The sequence below is a fragment of the Ranitomeya imitator genome, chromosome 2 (assembly GCF_032444005.1).
Source record: "Ranitomeya imitator isolate aRanImi1 chromosome 2, aRanImi1.pri, whole genome shotgun sequence".
NCBI classification, from domain to species: domain Eukaryota; kingdom Metazoa; phylum Chordata; class Amphibia; order Anura; family Dendrobatidae; genus Ranitomeya; species Ranitomeya imitator.
Window position 1 is genome coordinate 555375342 of NC_091283.1, and position 20079 is coordinate 555395420.

Consider the following 20079-nt stretch of genomic DNA (forward strand, 5'->3'; position numbering starts at 1 on the left):
AATGAAGGTAAACGCAGAGTGTGGGCAGCGTGATGACATAGGTCCTGGTCCCCACCATCTTAGAGAAGGGCATTGCAGTGATTGGCTTGCTGTCCGCGGCGTCACAGGGGCTATAAAGGGGCGTTCCCGCCGACCGCCATGTTACTGCTGCTGATCTGAGCTTAGGGAGAGGTTGCTGCCGCTTCGTCAGAAGCAGGGATAGCGTTAGGCAGGGTCCATTAACCACCAAACCGCTTGTGCTGTAGCGATTTCCACAGCCCAACACCACCTTCGGTGTGCAGGGATAGTGGAAGCTACATTTTTTTTTTTTTCCTCAGCGCTGTAGCTCATTGGGCTGCCCTAGAAGGCTCCCTGATAGCTGCATTGCTGTGTGTACGCCGCTGTGCAAACCAACTGCTTTTTTCAAAGCACAAATCCTCTTGTTCCTTCCTTTCTGCACAGCTATCTTGTTTGTTTGTCCACACTTTTTATTTAATTTGTGCATCAGTCCACTCCTTATTGCTGCCTGCCATACCTGGCTGAGATTACTGCAGGGAGATAGTAATTGAAGGACAGTTCCTTTTTTTTTTTTTTTTGTGGGAGATTAACCCCTTTACCCCCAAGGGTGGTTTGCACGTTAATGACCAGGCCAATTTTTACAATTCTGACCACTGTCCCTTTATGAGGTTATAACTCCGAAACGCTTCAACGGATCCTGGTGATTCTGACATTGTTTTCTCGTGACATATTGTACTTCATGATAGTGGTAAAATTTCTTTGATAGTACCTGCGTTTATTTGTGAAAAAAACGGAAATTTGGCGAAAATTTTGAAAATTTCGCAATTTTCAAACTTTGAATTTTTATGCAATTAAATCACAGAGATATGTCACACAAAATACTTAATAAGTAACATTTCCCACATGTCTCCTTTACATCAGCATAATTTTGGAACCAATTTTTTTTTTTGTTAGGGAGTTATAAGGGTTAAAAGTTGACCAGCAATTTCTCATTTTTACAACACCATTTTTTTTTAGGGACCACGTCTCATTTGAAGTCATTTTGAGGGGTCTATATGATAGAAAATGCCCAAGTGTGACACCATTCTAAAAACTGCACCCCTCAAGGTGCTCAAAACCACATTCAAGAAGTTTATTAACCCTTCAGGTGTTTAATAGGAATTTTTGGAATGTTTAAATAAAAATGAACATTTAACTTTTTTACACAAAAAATTTACTTCAGCTCCAATTTGTTTTATTTTACCAAGGGTAACAGGAGAAATTGGACCCAAAAAGTTGTTGTCCAATTTGTCCTGAGTACGCTGATACCCCATATGTGGCAGTAAACCACTGTTTGGGCGCATGGGAGAGCTCGGAAGGGAAGGAGCGCTATTTGACTTTTCAATGCAAAATTGACAGGAATTGAGATGGGACGCCATGTTGCGTTTGGAGAGCCACTGATGTGCCTAAACATTGAAACCCCCCACAAGTGACACCATTTTGGAAAGTAGACCCCCTAAGGAACTTATCTGGATGTGTGGTGAGCACTTTGACCCACCAAGTGCTTCACAGAAGTTTATAATGCAGAACCGTAAAAATAAAAAATCATATTTTTTCACAAAAATTATATTTTTGCCCCCAATTTTTTATTTTTCCAAGGGTAAGAGAAGAAATTGGACCTCAAAAGTTGTTGTCCAATTTGTCCTGAGTACGCTGATACCCCATATGTGGCAGTAAACCACTGTTTGGGCGCATGGGAGAGCTCGGAAGGGAAGGAGCGCAGTTTGACTTTTCAATGCAAAATTGACAGAAATTGAGATGGGACGCCATGTTGCGTTTGGAGAGCCACTGATGTGCCTAAACATTGAAACCCCCCACAAGTGACACCATTTTGGAAAGTAGACCCCCTAAGGAACTTATCTAGAGGTGTGGTGAGCACTTTGACCCACCAAGTGCTTCACAGAAGTTTATAATGCAGAACCGTAAAAATAAAAAATCATATTTTTTCACAAAAATTATATTTTTGCCCCCAATTTTTTATTTTTCCAAGGGTAAGAGAAGAAATTGGACCTCAAAAGTTGTTGTCCAATTTGTCCTGAGTACGCTGATACCCCATATGTGGCAGTAAACCACTGTTTGGGCGCATGGGAGAGCTCGGAAGGGAAGGAGCGCAGTTTGACTTTTCAATGCAAAATTGACAGAAATTGAGATGGGACGCCATGTTGCGTTTGGAGAGCCACTGATGTGCCTAAACATTGAAACCCCCCACAAGTGACACCATTTTGGAAAGTAGACCCCCTAAGGAACTTATCTAGAGGTGTGGTGAGCACTTTGACCCACCAAGTGCTTCACAGAAGTTTATAATGCAGAACCGTAAAAATAAAAAAATCATATTTTTTCACAAAAATTATATTTTTGCCCCCAATTCTTTATTTTTCCAAGGGTAAGAGAAGAAATTGGACCTCAAAAGTTGTTGTCCAATTTGTCCCGAGTACGCTGATACCCCATATGTGGCAGTAAACCACTGTTTGGGCGCATGGGAGAGCTCGGAAGGGAAGGAGCGCCGTTTGACTTTTCAATGCAAAATTGACAGGAATTGAGATGGGACGCCATGTTGCGTTTGGAGAGCCACTGATGTGCCTAAACATTGAAACCCCCCACAAGTGACACCATTTTGGAAAGTAGACCCCCTAAGGAACTTATCTGGATGTGTGGTGAGCACTTTGACCCACCAAGGGCTTCACAGAAGTTTATAATGCAGAGCCATAAAAATAAAACAAAATTTTTTTCCCACAAAAATTATTTTTTAGCCCCCAGTTTTGTATTTTCCCTAGGGTAACAGGAGAAATTGGACCACAAAAGTTGTTGTCCAATTTGTCCTGAGTACGCTGATACCCCATATGTGGGGGGGAACCACCGTTTGGGCGCATGGGAGGGTTCGGAAGGGAAGGAGCGCCATTTGGAATGCAGACTTAGATGGAATGGTCTGCAGGCGTCACATTGCGTTTGCAGAGCCCCTAATGTACCTAAACAGTAGAAACCCCCCACAAGTGACACCATTTTGGAAAGTAGACCCCCTAAGGAACTCATCTTGATGTGTTGTGAGAGCTTTGAACCCCCAAGTATTTCACTACAGTTTATAACGCAGAGCCATGCAAATAAAAAATATTTTTTTTTCCACAAAAATTATATTTTAGCCCCCAGTTTTGTATTTTTCCAAGGTTAGCAGGAGAAATTGGACCCTAAATGTTGTTGTCCAATTTGTCCTGAGTACGCTGATACCCGATATGTGGGGGGGAACCACCGTTTGGGCGCATGGGAGGGCTCGGAAGGGAAGGAGCATCATTTGGAATGCAGACTTAGATGGATTGGTCTGCAGGCGTCACATTGCGTTTGCAGAGCCCCTAATGTACCTAAACAGTAGAAACCCCCCACAAGTGACCCCATATTGGAAACTAGACCCCTCAATGAACTTATCTAGATGTGTTGTGAGAACTTTGAACCCCCAAGTGTTTCACTACAGTTTATAACGCAGAGCCGTGAAAATAAAAAATCTTTTTGTTTTCCCACAAAAATTATTTTTTAGCCCCCAGTTTTGTATTTTCCCAAGGGTAACAGGAGAAATTGGTCCACAAAAGTTGTTGTCCAATTTGTCCTGAGTACGCTGATACCCCATATGTTGGGGTAAACCCCTGTTTGGGCACACAGGAGAGCTCGGAAGGGAAGGAGCACTGTTTTACTTTTTCAACGCAGAATTGGCTGGAATTGAGATCGGACGCCATGTCGTGTTTGGAGAGCCCCTGATGTGCCGAAACAGTGGAAACCCCCCAATTATAACTGAAACCCTAATCTAAACACACCCCTAACCCTAATTCCAACGGTAACCCTAACCACACCTCTAACCCTGACACACCCCTAACCCTAATCCCAACCCTATTCCCAACTGTAAATGTAATCTAAACCCTAACCCTAACTTTAGCCCCAACCCTAACTGTAGCCCCAACCCTAACCCTAATCCTAGCCCTAACCCTAGCCCTAACCCTAACCCTAACCCTAGCCCTAACCCTAGCCCTAACCCTAGCCCTAACCCTAGCCCTAGCCCTAACCCTAGCCCTAACCCTAGCCCTAACCCTAGCCCTAGCCCTAACCCTAGCCCTAACCCTAGCCCTAACCCTAGCCCTAACCCTAACCCTAGCCCTAGCCCTAACCCTAGCCCTAACCCTAGCCCTAACCCTAGCCCTAACCCTAACCCTGGCCCTAACCCTAGCCCTAGCCCTAACCCTAGCCCTAACCCTAGCCCTAACCCTAGCCCTAGCCCTAACCCTAGCCCTAACCCTAGCCCTAATGGGAAAATGGAAATAAATACATTTTTTTTTATTTTTCCCTAACTAAGGGGGTGATGAAGGGGGGTTTGATTTACTTTTATAGCGAGTTTTTTAGCGGATTTTTATGATTGGCAGCCGTCACACACTGAAAGACCCTTTTTATTGCAAAAAATATTTTTTGCAATACCACATTTTGAGAGCTATAATTTTTCCATATTTTGGTCCACAGAGTCATGTGAGGTCTTGTTTTTTGCGGGACGAGTTGACGTTTTTATTGAAAACATTTTTGGGCACGTGACATTTTTTTATCGCTTTTTATTCCGATTTTTGTGAGGAAGAATGACCAAAAGCCAGCTATTCATGAATTTCTATTGGGGGAGGCGTTTATACCGTTCCGCGTTTGGTAAAATTGATAAATCAGTTTTATTCTTCGGGTCAGTACGATTACAGCGATACCTCATTTATATCATTTTTTTATGGTTTGGTGCTTTTATACGATAAAAACTATTTTACAGAAAAAATAATTATTTTTGCATCGCTTTATTCTCAGGACTATAACTTTTTTATTTTTTTGCTGATGATGCTGTGTGGCGGCTCTTTTTTTGCGGGACAAGATGACGCTTTCAGCGGTACCATGGTTATTTATATCTGTCCTTTTGATCGCGTGTTATTCCACTTTTTGTTCGGCGGTATGATAATAAAGCGTTGTTTTTTGCCTCGTTTTTTTTTTTTTTCTTACGGTGTTTACTGAAGGGGTTAACTAGTGGGCCAGTTTTATAGGTCGGGCCGTTACGGACGCGGCGATACTAAATATGTGTACTTTTATTGGTTTTTTTTTTTTATTTAGATGAAGAAATGTATTTATGGGAATAATATATTTTTTTTTTTTCATTATTTTGGAATATTTTTTTTTATTTTTTTTACACATTTGGAAAATTTTTTTTTTACTTTTTTACTTTGTCCCAGGGGGGGACATCACAGATCAGTGATCTGACAGTTTGCACAGCACTCTGTCAGATCACTGATCTGATAGGAGTGCAGGCTGCTTCACAGTGCCTGCTCTGAGCAGGCTCTGTGAAGCCACCTCCCTCCCTGCAGGACCCGGATCCGCGGCCATCTTGGATCCGGGGCTCGAGCAGGGAGGGAGGTGAGGAGACCCTCGCAGCAACGCGATCACATCGCGTTGCTGCGGGGGGCTCAGGGAAGCCCGCAGGGAGCCCCCTCCCTGCGCGGTGCTTCCCTGCACCGCCGGCACATCGCGATCATCTTTGATCGCGGTGTGCCAGGGGTTAATGTGCCGGGGGCGGTCAGTGACCGCTCCTGGCACATAGTGCCGGATGTCAGCTGCGATAAGCAGCTGACACCCGGCCGCGATCGGCCGCGCTCCCCCCGTGAGCGCGGCCGATCGGCTATGACGTACTATCCCGTCCAGGGTCAGATAAGCCCAGGGCACCTCGACGGGATAGTACGTCTAAGGTCACAGAGGGGTTAAGATTGGCATTTCTGCTAGAGTGCCATCTCTGTCTGTGTCATCTCTCACTCAGTGGGCCATAGAAAGCCTATTTATTTTTTTGCTTGATTTGGGTTCTAAAATCTACCTGAAAAAATCACTACATCAATCAGTGGGAGAAAAATATTGGCCTCAGGGCTTGTGTGCCACTCCTGACTCCTGTGTGTGCCATCTCTCACTCAGTGGGCCATAGAAAGCCTATTAATTTTTTTGCTTGATTTGGGTTCTAAATTCTACCTGAAAAAATCAATAAATCAATCAGTGGGAGATTAATATTGGCCTTTGGGCTTGTGTGCCAGTCCTAAGCGTGCCATCTCTCTCTCTCAGATAGTGGGCCATAGAAAGCCTATTTATTATTTTTTTTATTGGGTTTATAAATTTTCCCTGGAAAAAAAAAAAAAAGTGGGAGATTAATATTGGCCTCTGGGCTTGTGTGCCAGTCCTGAGCGTGCCATCTCTCTCACAAATAGTGGGCCATAGAAAGCCTATTAATTTTTTTGCTTGATTTGGGTTCCAAAATCTACCTGAAAAAATCACTAAATCAATCAGTGGGAGATAAATATTGGCCTCTGGGCTTGTGTGCCACTCCTGACTCCTGTGTGCGTCATCTCTCACTCAGTGGGCCCTAGAAAGCCTATTTTTTGTTTTATTTGTTTTCTAAATTCTCCCTGAAAAAATCATTTTATTTTATTTGGTTTCTAAATTATTCCTGAAAAAATCATTTTTTTTGTATTTTTTTTTTCTAAAGTCTCCCTGAAAAAAAAAAAAAATCAAATCAGTGGGAGATTAATATTGCCCTTTCTGCTTGTGTGCCAGTCTTGACTCCTGGGTGTGCCATCTCTCTCTCTCCAATTGTGGGCCATAGAAAGCCTATTAATTTTTTTGCTTGATTTGGGTTCCAAAATCTACCTGAAAAAATCACTAAATCAATCAGTGGGAGATAAATATTGGCCTCTGGGCTTGTGTGCCACTCCTGACTCCTGTGTGCGTCCTCTCTCGCTCAGTGGGCCAAAGAAAGCCTATTTTTTTTTTATTTGTTTTCTAAATTCTCCCTGAAACAATCATTTCATTTTATTTGGTTTCTAAATTCTTCCTGAAAAATTCATTTTTTTGTATTTTTTTTTTCTAAAGTCTCCCTGAAAAAAAAAAAAAAAATCAAATCAGTGGGAGATTAATATTGCCCTTTCTGCTTGTGTGCCAGTCTTGACTCCTGGGTGTGCCATCTCTCTCTCTCTCTCCAATTGTGGGCCATAGAAAGCCTATTAATTTTTTTGCTTGATTTGGGTTCCAAAATCTACCTGAAAAAATCACTAAATCAATCAGTGGGAGATAAATATTGGCCTCTGGGCTTGTGTGCCACTCCTGACTCCTGTGTGCGTCCTCTCTCACTCAGTGGGCCATAGAAAGCCTATTTTTTTTTTATTTGTTTTCTAAATTCTCCCTGAAACAATCATTTCATTTTATTTGGTTTATAAATTCTTCCTTAAAAAATCATTTTTTTTTATTATTTTTTTTTTCTACAGTCTCCCTTTTAAAAAAAAAAAAAAACAAATCAGTGGGAGATTAATATTTACATTTGCGCTTCAGTGACAGTCCTGCGTGTGTGGCATCTCTCTCATTTGTTGCCACCAACAACAGAGTGTGTAACATTGTGCCTGATTTTCGTTGTGGTCTCACCCACCTGTAAAGGGGTAGCTAAATCATACTGAAGTTATAGCTCACCGTGTAAGTTGTGTGACAGCAACAAATACCATTAGTTTGGTAACGTTTTTAAAACAATGAGGAAGTCTGGTGGAAGAGGTCGTGGCCAGGGGCGTTCATTGTCAGCTGGTAATGAGGGTAGTGGTAGTGGTGGAGCATCAGGTGGTCGTGGGAAAAAAAATATTGCACCTAAGTCTGGAGCTGTGGAGCCAGGTTCGTCGTCTGGCTACACAAGGCCTCGAACGCTCCCTTTTCTGGGAGTAGGAAAACCGCTTTTAAAGCCGGAGCAGCAAGAGCAAGTTTTGGCTTATCTTGCTGACTCAGCCTCTAGCTCTTTTGCCTCCTCTCGTGAAACTGGTAAAAGTAAAAGCAGCGCGTCGTTAGTGGATGTTCACGGTCAGGGACAAGTCGCTTCCTTGTCCTCTTCAGCAAAAACAACAACAGAGAAGAATGCAGCAGGCGACACAACGGGTTACTCCATGGAGCTCTTTACACATACCGTCCCTGGCTTAGAAAGTGAAGCAGTTAACAGTCCATGCCCATTACAAGTTGAATCTGACATGGAGTGCACTGATGTACAGCCACAGCCAGACTACTATGCTGGTCCTTTGACTCAGACCACAACATTGCCCTCGCAGGGTGCTGATCAAGAATCAGACCCTGATGAGACTATGTTGCCCCATCACGAACGCTATACCACCGACCGATACGGTGACACAGACGAAGTTGCACACGAGCTACAAGAAGAGGTAATAGATGACCCAGTTCTTGACCCCGATTGGCAGCCATTGGGGGAACAGGGTGCAGGCGGCAGCAGTTCTGAAGCGGAGGAGGAGGGGACGCAGCAGGCATCAACATCGCAACAGGTTCCATCTGCCGGGCCCGTATCTTGCCCAAAACACGTGGCAAAGTCAAAACCTGTTGGAGGACAGCGTGGCCATCCGGTTAAAGCTCAGTCTGCAATGCCTGAAAAGGTAACCGATGCTAGAAAGAGTGCAGTCTGGCATTTTTTTAAACAACATCCAATTGATCAGCGCAAAGTCATCTGTCAAAAATGTTCAACTACCTTAAGCAGAGGGCAGAATCTGAAAAGTCGCAATACAAGTTGCATGCATAGACATTTAACCACCATGCATTTGCAAGCTTGGACTAACTACCAAACGTCCCTTAAGGTTGTAGCACCCTCGGCCAATGAAGCTAGTCATCAACGCAACATCCCTTCCGGCAGTGTAGGGCCACCATTTTCTGCACCACCTGCATCTGTGCAGGTTTCTTTGCCAGGCCAAAGCAGTCAGGGTCAGGGAATCACCAGTTTCGTAGTAGGAAACACTGCATCTAGGGCACCGGCGGCAACAATACCATCTCCCACCGTCTCTCAGTCTGCCATGTCCACCGGCACCCCCGCTAGTTCCACGATCTCCAGCTCTCCAGTCCAGCTCACCCTACATGAGACTATGGTTAGAAAAAGGAAGTACTTAGCCTCGCATCCGCGTACACAGGGTTTGAACGCCCACATAGCTAGACTAATCTCGTTAGAGATGATGCCCTACCGGTTAGTTGAAAGCGAAGCTTTCAAAGCCCTGATGGACTGCGCTGTACCACGCTACGAGCTACCCAGTCGACACTTTTTTTCCAGAAAAGCCATCCCAGCCCTCCACCAGCATGTTAAAGAGCGCATCGTCCATGCACTCAGGCAATCTGTGAGCACAAAGGTGCACCTGACAACAGATGCATGGACCAGTAGGCATGGCCAGGGACGTTACGTGTCCATCACGGCACACTGGGTAAATGTGGTGGATGCAGGGTCCACAGGGGACAGCAAGTTTGGGACAGTTCTGCCTAGCCCACGGTCTAGGAAACAGTTGGCTGTAGCCGTTCGCACCCCCTCCTCCTCCTCCTCGTCCTCCTGCAGAAGCGAGACCTCGTCCACAGACCGCAGTCGCACAACCACTCCATCCGCAGCTGCCACTGTTGCACACCAGGTCTCCCATTATGGGGCAGCTACTGGCAAACGTCAGCAGGCTGTATTGGCTATGAAGTGTTTGGGCGACAACAGACACACCGCTGAAGTTCTGTCCGAGTTCTTGCAGAAAGAAACGCAGTCGTGGCTGGGCACTGTAGATCTTGAGGCAGGCAAGGTAGTGAGTGATAACGGAAGGAATTTCATGGCTGCCATCTCCCTTTCCCAACTGAAACACATTCCTTGCCTGGCTCACACCTTAAACCTGGTGGTGCAGTGCTTCCTGAAAAGTTATCCGGGGTTATCCGACCTGCTCCTCAAAGTGCGTGGACTTTGCTCACATATCCACCATTCGCCCGTACACTCCAGCCGTATGCAGACCTATCAGCGTTCTTTGAACCTTCCCCAGCATCGCCTAATCATAGACGTTACAACAAGGTGGAACTCAACACTGCACATGCTTCAGAGACTGTGTGAACAGAGGCGGGCTGTTATGTTTTTGTGGGAGGATACACATACACGGGCAGGCAGTAGGATGGCAGACATGGAGTTGTCAGGTGTGCAGTGGTCGAAGATTCAAGACATGTGTCAAGTCCTTCAGTGTTTTGAGGAATGCACACGGCTGGTTAGTGCAGACAACGCCATAATAAGCATGAGCATCCCCCTAATGCGTCTGCTGATGCAAAGTTTGACGCACATAAAGGATCAGGCGTCTGCAGCTGAGGAAGAGGAAAGCCTTGATGACAGTCAGCCATTGTCTGGCCAGGGCAGTGTACAGGACGAGGTAGCGGGCGAACAGGAGGAGGATGATGGGGATGATTATATTTTTAATGAGGAAGCTTTTCCGGGGCCAGTGGAAAAGGCCGGGTTCTGGCTTTTGGAGGGACACAAGTGACGTGGATTTGCCTGAAACTGCCCCTCAACCAAGCACAACCACAGATTTGAGAACTGGAACTTTGGGCCACATGGCGGATTATGCCTTACGTATCCTCAAAAGGGACACACGCATAACAAAAATGATGAACGATGACGATTACTGGTTGGCCTGCCTCCTTGATCCTCGCTATAAAGGCAAATTGCAAAATATAATGCCACATGAGAACTTGGAACTAATATTAGCAACCAAACAATCAACTCTTGTTGACCGTTTGCTTCTGGCATTCCCTGCACACAGCGCCCGTGATCGTTCTAACACGAGCTGCAGGGGCCAGCAGACCAGAGGTGTTAGAGGGGCAGAAATCAGAAGTGGCGTTGGCCAGAGGGGTTTTCTGACCAGGTTGTGGAGTGATTTTGCTATGACCGCAGACAGGACAGGTACTGCAGCATCAATTCAAAGTGACAGGAGACAACATTTGTCCAGTATGGTTACTAACTATTTTTCATCCCTTATCGACGTTCTCCCTCAACCGTCATTCCCATTTGATTACTGGGCATCAAAATTAGACACCTGGCCAGAATTGGCAGAATATGCATTGCAGGAGCTTGCTTGCCCGGCAGCTAGTGTCCTATCAGAAAGAGTATTCAGTGCTGCAGGTTCAATACTAACAGAAAAAAGGACTCGTCTGGCTACCCAAAATGTAGATGATCTAACCTTCATTAAAATGAACCACAACTGGATTTCGAAATCTTTTGCCCCACCTTGCCCGGCTGACACCTAGCTTTCCTATGTAAAGGTCTTGCCTGTGGACTATTCTGAACGACTTTTCCAATCTCGTAATTTGCAGCACCTGATTGTCCAGCATCCGACATGTTAACACCTCCCTAAATGGCCAAAGTCCCCACACGGGGCCGTGGTATCGCCACTTGGCGCCAGCACCCGTGAGAGTACTGTTTGTCTGAGGAGGTGGGTGTGCCCGCTTTTGGTCGACGGCACTGCCACTAGGTCCCTCATAGTACAATAAAGTGTCTGGCGGTGGTGGTGCGCACCCAACGTCAGACACACCGTTGTAATATGAGGGGCCCTGGGACTGTACCGCCGGCCACAAGACAGTCCCCCCCCCCAGCTCAAACAGTGCTCTACCACTTGCAAAATTTTCTCTCACAGCTCCACCAATGTTTAGTCTATGCGCTGACATCCTTCAATGCCTGGCACTGTCAATACCATTGTATTGACATTTTTCTTATGTTAGGCCTTCGAAGCCTGTCTGCGGTCCCTCCTTCCACTAGGCCTCCACTGACCTGTCTACTGCTGCCCGTGTTCCCCTGGAACCAATTTTAAATTGCCTACAGCCCAATTTTTGTTATGTTAGGCCTTCGAAGCCTGTCTGCGGCCCGTTCTTTCCACTACTACTACACTGACCTGGCTACTGCCGCCCGTGTTCCCCTGGAACCAATTTAAAATTGCCGACAGCAAGCCCAATTTATTATGTTAGGCCTTCGAAGCCTGTCTGCGGTCCCTCCTTCCACTAGGCCTCCACTGACCTGTCTACTCCTGTCCGTGTTCCCCTGGAACCAATTGTAAATTGCCTACATCCCAATTTTTGTTATGTTAGGCCTTCGAAGCCTGTCTGCAGCCCGTTCTTTCCACTACTACTACACAGACCAGGCCACTGCTGCCCGTGTTCCCCTTGAACCAATTTTAAATTGCCTACAGCCAGCCCAATTTATTATGTTAGGCCTTCGAAGCCTGTCTGCGGTCCCTCCTTCCACTAGGCCTCCACTGACCTGTCTACTGCTGCCCGTGTACCCCTTGAACCAACATCAGAAAATATAAAAATAAGTATTTTGCTTATAAAAAAGAAAATACTGGAGAGATATCAAATGCAGACATTTTAACATTAAAAACAAACACATACAACAAAAATCTGGTACAGTACTAAAAATGGCCACCAGCTACAATAACTTTCTCCTGCAAGTAGTTAACTGAAAGTTTTTTTCAATTTAAAACACAGATATGGCATCCACCGAGTGTTGTCCTGTCGCGTCTTCTTTATATTATTGCCAAGAAGATGCAAAACAATGAAAATAATAAAATCATTATTTACCAAAAAAATAGAGTAAGTCAAAACCACATTGCAAATAAACATTCATTACAAATAAAGAAGCAGGGCGCGTCCGAGGGTGAGTATATACCTAATAAGAATATAATCACGCTCGGACGCGCCCTGCTTCTTTCCGACAGCCTTCCTTCCTAAGAATCAGCCCTTCCGTGGTGTAGAGAGAGGGTGTGTTACACTCCAAGGTGTTCCCCAGGTTGCCTTTCCTGAGCTTCGATCTTCATGCTCTCGTTTAGTAGTTGTCGGAAAGTAGGCTGCATTAGCCCTACAAATTGGGTATGGGGTGGAGAGAGATGGTGTGTTACACTCCAAGGTGTTCCCCAGGTTTCCTTGCCATTGCTTCGGTCTTCCGACTCTCGTTTAGTAGTTGTAGAAAACTACACTGCATTAGGCCTACAAAATGGGTATCGGGTGGAGAGAGATGGTGTGTTACACTCCAAGGTGTTCCCCAGGTTTCCTCGCCATTGCTTCGGTCTTCAGACTCTCGTTTAGTAGTTGTAGAAAACTACACTGCATTAGGCCTACAAAATGGGTATCGGGTGGAGAGAGATGGTGTGTTACACTCCAAGGTGTTCCCCAGGTTTCCTTGCCATTGCTTCGGTCTTCCGACTCTCGTTTAGTAGTAGTACAAAACTACACTGCATTAGGCCTACAAAATGGGTATCGGGTGGAGAGAGATGGTGTGTTACACTCCAAGGTGTTCCCCAGGTTTCCTTGCCATTGCTTCGGTCTTCCGACTCTCGTTTAGTAGTTGTAGAAAACTACACTGCATTAGGCCTACAAAATGGGTATCGGGTGGAAAGAGATGGTGTGTTACACTCCAAGGTGTTCCCCAGGTTTCCTTGCCATTGCTTCGGTCTTCAGACTCTCGTTTAGTAGTTGTAGAAAACTACACTGCATTAGGCCTACAAAATGGGTATCGGGTGGAGAGAGATGGTGTGTTACACTCCAAGGTGTTCCCCAGGTTTCCTTGCCATTGCTTCAGTCTTCCGACTCTCGTTTAGTAGTTGTACAAAACTACACTGCATTAGGCCTACAAAATGGGTATCGGGTGGAGAGAGATGGTGTGTTACACTCCAAGGTGTTCCCCAGGTTTCCTTGCCATTGCTTCGGTCTTCCGACTCTCGTTTAGTAGTTGTAGAAAACTACACTGCATTAGGCCTACAAAATGGGTATCGGGTGGAGAGAGATGGTGTGTTACACTCTAAGGTGTTCCCCAGGTTTCCTTGCCATTGCTTCGGTCTTCCGACTCTCGTTTAGTAGTAGTACAAAACTACACTGCATTAGGCCTACAAAATGGGTATCGGGTGGAGAGAGATGGTGTGTTACACTCCAAGGTGTTCCCCAGGTTTCCTTGCCATTGCTTCGGTCTTCCGACTCTCGTTTAGTAGTTGTAGAAAACTACACTGCATTAGGCCTACAAAATGGGTATCGGGTGGAAAGAGATGGTGTGTTACACTCCAAGGTGTTCCCCAGGTTTCCTTGCCATTGCTTCGGTCTTCAGACTCGTTTAGTAGTTGTAGAAAACTACACTGCATTAGGCCTACAAAATGGGTATCGGGTGGAGAGAGATGGTGTGTTACACTCCAAGGTGTTCCCCAGGTTTCCTTGCCATTGCTTCGGTCTTCCGACTCTCGTTTAGTAGTTGTACAAAACTACACTGCATTAGGCCTACAAAATGGGTATCGGGTGGAGAGAGATGGTGTGTTACACTCCAAGGTGTTCCCCAGGTTTCCTTGCCATTGCTTCGGTCTTCCGACTCTCGTTTAGTAGTTGTAGAAAACTACACTGCATTAGGCCTACAAAATGGGTATCGGGTGGAGAGAGATGGTGTGTTACACTCCAAGGTGTTCCCCAGGTTTCCTTGCCATTGCTTCGGTCTTCCGACTCTCGTTCAGTAGTTGTAGAAAACTACACTGCATTAGGCCTACAAAATGGGTATCGGGTGGAGAGAGATGGTGTGTTCCACTCCAAAGTGTTCTCCAGGTTGCCTTTCCAGAGCTTCGATCTTAATGCTCTCGTTTAGTAGTTGTTGGAAACTACACTGCATTAGGCCTCCAAATTGGCTATGGGGTGGAGAGAGATGGTGTGTTACACTCCAAGGTGTTCTCCAAGTTTCCTTGCCATTGCTTCGGTCTTCCGACTCTCGTTTAGTAGTTGTAGAAAACTACACTGCATTAGGCCTACAAAATGGGTATGGGGTGGAGAGAGATGGTGTGTTCCACTCCAAGGTGTTCTCCAGGTTGCCTTTCCTGAGCTTCTATCTTCAGGCTCTCGTTAAATTGTGGTTAAATGGAACAACTGCATTTGGCGTACTAGTTGGTTTGGGGCCTACTAACAGTGTCTGCCGCTCCTTGCTGTTCTCCTGGTTTCCTGTCCTGAAATTCCATTTTCAGGCGCTCGTTAAGTAGTTGTTAATGTTAGACTGCATTTGGCCTACTAGTTGGGTTGGGGCCTACTATCGGTGTCTGCCACTCCTTGCTGTTCTCCTCCACTGAACAAAGCTGTGCCGCCTGTTTACTACAGTTGCCAATTTTGAACTGCATTTCGACTACTTACTGATTTGGGCCTACTCTCTGTGTCAGCCTCTCATTCCAGTTGTCCTCCACTGCAATGCCCCCTGGTTATTCCTGTGTTACCAATTTTGAACTGCATTTAGCCAACTTTATTCTTTGGGCCTATATCTGTGTTTCCTCCTCATCCTGCCCATTGCCCAGCCAGTGATAGATGAGTCTGCTGGTACATTGACCCATAACGCAACATTCCCCGTGCACGCTACACAACAACATTGTGACCCTGCTGAAAGTCAGGTTGCTCTTCCCGCATACCATACCACCTTACACGGGGACAAAGAGGAAGGTGCAGATGAAAGTGCAGGTTCCTTCATCAGGTAGGGGGAGGAATACTAGTTGGCGACGTCACTGGCACAGGGCCTCTCATAGTACGCAAAAGTGTTGCTGCCGGTGGGAGGCGCCCCCGCCGTGCAAACACACCGCTGTACTTTGAGGGGCCCTGTGCCAGTGCCAATGCCAACGAGTGGGCCCCCCCCGCTTGCTCAGGTTCACAGCACTTGCAAAGTTGAAATACTTACCTCTCCCTGCTCCACTGCCGTGACGTGGTCCAGATTTCCTGGGCCCACTAATTACTTGAACCAGCCCTACCCACCACAACTTTAGCCAAATGACCCCCAATTTCAAATGCCTTCCAATTATTATAAGGTAAATTACGCTTGACAAGCTTCATTAAGAAGAATGGATGGTTTTGACATTAAAATGGGCACTCTAGGTGTTTTCCTGGCCCCCACTCACTGCCGACTATGCTGCCCCATTGACTTGCATTGGGTTTCGTGTTTCGGTCGATCCCGACTTTACGTCATAATCGGCCGATTTCACTCGACCCGACTTTTGAGATAGTCGGGTTTCGCGAAACCCGGCTCGACTCTAAAAAGGTCAAGGTCGCTCAACTCTAATAATAACTAACATGGCGCTACGATATTCTGCAGTGTCAAGAAAGACATATATATTTAGGATCACCGATTGCTGGATTTCTCTGCTAAATAACTTTTCTTCTGTTCATTGTTTTCATTGTGCAGTCTTACATTATTAAAAGTTGGGCTAGTTTTGGCTTCATTAAACAAAAACAAAAAAAAACATAAAAAATGCTAGGAGGGGTAACAGAATTGTGAACACTAAAGATGAATGGGTTCATCTGTGATGCTGTATAAGGCTGGTTAAATGAATAAATGTTTTGTGAAACTTTATTGTATAAATAGCGTTCAAAATTAACACTCGCAAATAAAAACCTGGCCTAATGACATACAGTGTGTAAATGTATAGTAAAAAAACAAAACAAATAAAAGCAAAGCAGTTGTGAATGTCAGCCATTGCTGACATTGCTGACACTACAGCAGTCAATCTGGACTTTATAAATGGCACCAGGTGACCACTGCAGCCAGTAGTCTCTACGGTCATGGCTGCTTATTGACAAAGACTAGGTGGACCGCTGAAGTGTCAGCACTGGATCTGTGCATCGGAAATGCTGGAGTGCATCTGAAATGCACGTCGGACCCTCGGACCTGATGAGCAAACATGCTCGGATAACGTCTTATATGAGCATGCTTGGGTATTATCCAAGCATCTGGACGTGCTCGTATATTATGTTCTAGTCCCTGTGGCTGCATAATTTGTGTTTGTTAAACGACCTAAACACATGCGGGGACTGCCTGTTTGTTAGGCAATCCCCACAGCTATTAATAATACATTTAATATAAAATGTTCTCACTCCTACAAATTCCCATTATCATGACATTGATGACATATTCTATCAATGTACCCATTTGTGTTGTGTGCTTTTATATGTACATAGACACCATATCATAATACTAGGAGACCATTTTTCATTTTCTTACCTTCAGGAAATGCCTCATTGGGAACCTTAAAGATCTTGTTATTTACTTTGATCTCTTCTCTTCTATATTCTGGGGCTGGGAGGCTGTGCTTCTTACATAGTGAGCTTAGAATCTGTGAAGGCTTGAAGGCATCTCTCCATTCATTATAACCTTCACTGTGGGATAACAAAATGTTGATTTATACTTGTTATGTCTTATTTTATGCCTAATATTTCATCTGATATTTTTTCTTTTGTCCAAAGAATCCTTTTTTTATGACATTAAAATGTGGCATGCCCCTTGTCCCTCCATATAAGAAGTTAGAAATATCTCTACAATGGATCAAAAATAGACAAAAAAGGGAGAGGTTGGATAAAAAGTTGGATATTATTTGTTCTTCACACTTACGTATCATATTGTAGTGCTAGACCACAGTTTGGCCGATGATTACTGTAGAAACGATTTTCTAGGTCCAACTTCGTCTCGCCAATCAAATCATCTGACCCAATAAGATCATGATCAAACACAGAAATTGTCAGTTCTGATTCTACAGGGAATGAAATGGTCAATTCAAAAACTCTGTATAGAGAAAAAAGTCAAAAATGTCTGTCAAGAGTCAAATAGAACAAAATCTTTTCTAGACATATAAGGACAAATGATTTTGCAATGGAAATAGAACAAGAATACCTATATAGAAATTTGCAATGCTCAAAATCAGAAAAAATACAGTATGTTCTTTATTTGATAATAATTAAAAACTAGTGAGTAGCGAGCGTGCTGGGATAAGGTGTTATCCGAGCATGCTTAAGTGCTAATAGAGCATCTTCGGCATGCTCTAATACTATGTTACAGTCGCCATGGCTGCATGTCTTGTGGCTGTCAAACAACCGTAGCACATGCAGAGATTGCCTAACAAACAGGCACTCGAGTATGCTTGGATAGCACCTTATCTGAGCACGCTTGCTCATCACTAATTTTGAGTCTTGCACATTTCTATATAGCTATTTTTGAAATTATTGGTGCATGAAGTAGGCCTTACTGATACCTCTTTATACTCATGTAGGTTTTCTAATATGATGCAAATAGAACATTTCAGTTTTAAAGGAAACTACAATGATAAAAAAATATATCATTTTTTAAGTAGCTCTTTCAAAGTGTGAGGTGTTCCTTACTGGCGAGATGCAGCTTAGAATCATAGAATCATAGAATGTTAGAGTTGGAAGGGCCCTCCCAGGGTCATCATGTCCAACCCCCTGCTCAATGCAGGATTCACTGAACCATCTCAGACAGATGTCAGTCCAGCCTCTGTTTGAAGACTTCCATTGGAGGAGAACTCACCACCTCTCGTGGCAGCCTGTTCCACTCATTGATCACCCTCACTGTCAAAAAGTTTTTTTCTAATTTCTAATCTGTATCTTCTCCCTTTCAGTTTCATTCCATTGCTTCTTGTGTTTCCATGTGCAAATGATAATAATAATGATCCCTCTACACTGTTACATCCCTTCAGATATTTGTAGACAGCTATTAAGTCTCCTCTTAGCCATCTTATTTGCAAGCTAAATATTCCCAGATCCTTTAATCGTTCCATGTAAAACATATTTTGCAGTCGGCTCACCATCCTGGTAGCTCTTCTCTGAACTTGCTCCAGTTTTTCAGTGTCTATTTTCAAATGTGGTGCCCAGAACTGGACACAGAATTCCAAATAAGGTCTGACCAAGGAGTAGTGGGGGATAATTACTTCAAGTGATCTAGACTCTATGCTTCTCTCAATAGATCCTAGAACTGTGTTTGGCTTTTTTGCTGCTGCATCAGACTGTTGACTCCTGTGTAGCCTGTGATCTATTAATATACCCAAGTCTTTTTCCCACGTGCTGCTGCTTAATTCTATTTCTCCCATTCTGTAGATGTAATATTCCTTTTTCTTGCCCAGATGTAGAATCCTGCATTTCTCCCTGTTAAATACCATTCTATTAGTTGTTGCCCATTGTCCAAGTTTATCTAGATTCTTCTGAATCCTTTATGTCTTTTCTAGTGTTAGTTAGCCCTCCTAGCTTTGCATTGTCTGCAAATGTCATCAGTTTATCTTCAGTTCCCTTATCTAGATCATTTATACAATTTTTGAACAACTCTGGGGACATCACTGAGCCTTGTGGTACCCCAATTGAAACATTCTTCCAACTGGGTATGTAACCATTTATTGTCACTCTTTGAGTACGATCACTGAGCCAGTTATGAATTCACCTAACCTTAGCCTTGTCAATCCCATACTTGGTCATTTTTTTCAAAAAGGATAGTATGAGATACTTTATCAAATGCGTTTTTAAAGTCGACATATACTATATCTAAAGCGTTTCACTGATCCACCCAGTCAGTGATTCCATCATACAAGGAAATTAGATTAATTTGGCATGACTTGTTTGCCACAAACCCACGCTGGCTCTGGTTAATTATCCAAGTACTTCCATACATGTTGTTTAATAATTTGTTCAAAGATCTTTCCGGTATAGAAGTAAGGCCTGCAATTCCCTGGCTCCATCTTATTTCTTTTTTTGAAGTTTATCAACTAGTGCAGCACCAGAGAAGGAGGAAACTGAAGGGAGGCTGCTGTTATTGGGAAGGAGTGATAAGGACGACAAAGCAGTTGCAAGCAGATAAGAAGAGGGAAGGGAGAGAAGTTTCTGCCAATGATGGATGTGCAAGAAGAGGGGCAGTCCTGCTGCCAGAGCTGCTACTCCATAGTATTTGTTTGGCATCTATGAAGAAGTATTTTGCGCTGCATTGTAGTGTTTGGTGCTGGCTTGGTGGTATTTTGTGCTGCAAGGTGGTATTTTGAGTTGCAGGGGTCTGTATGGGAGTTTTGAGGTGGTATTTGTTTGTTGTTGTGCCGTAGTAATTTGCAGGTAACACCTTGGCATGACTATGGATTGGCTGGTGAGTCTGGAGAAGGAAACATTTGAGAAAGCCTGGTATAGAGGGTCCTTCGAGTACTCTATTGGATCATTTTTCTTTTTTTTTTTATTGTTTTTACTGTTCCAACAATATGATGTCAACCTTTTGATGACTATACCATAGTTTATCACATATGAACACACTTTATAAACCTATCCTAAATGCTTCTGTATGATGTATTATAAATGAACAGACAGCATACAATGTGTTTATGTTCATTGCAAAGTGCAACCATGTTATCTATTATTGTTATAGTGCAGATCATAGAAAAATAA

At 44.2% G+C, this 20079-nt stretch overlaps 1 protein-coding gene across 1 annotated transcript in view; it reads right to left on the reverse strand.

The window, feature by feature from the left end:
* The window catches only part of LOC138664937 (fer-1-like protein 4), a 355430-nt gene that overhangs the window by 45531 nt on the left and 289820 nt on the right, over positions 1–20079 (reverse strand). Inside the window, exons 37-38 of the mRNA XM_069751990.1 lie at positions 17264–17434; positions 16877–17031 (exon numbers count right to left, since the gene is read on the reverse strand). Of these exons, the coding sequence (XP_069608091.1) occupies positions 16877–17031; positions 17264–17434 (326 nt within the window). The remainder of the gene's footprint in view (positions 1–16876; positions 17032–17263; positions 17435–20079) is intronic.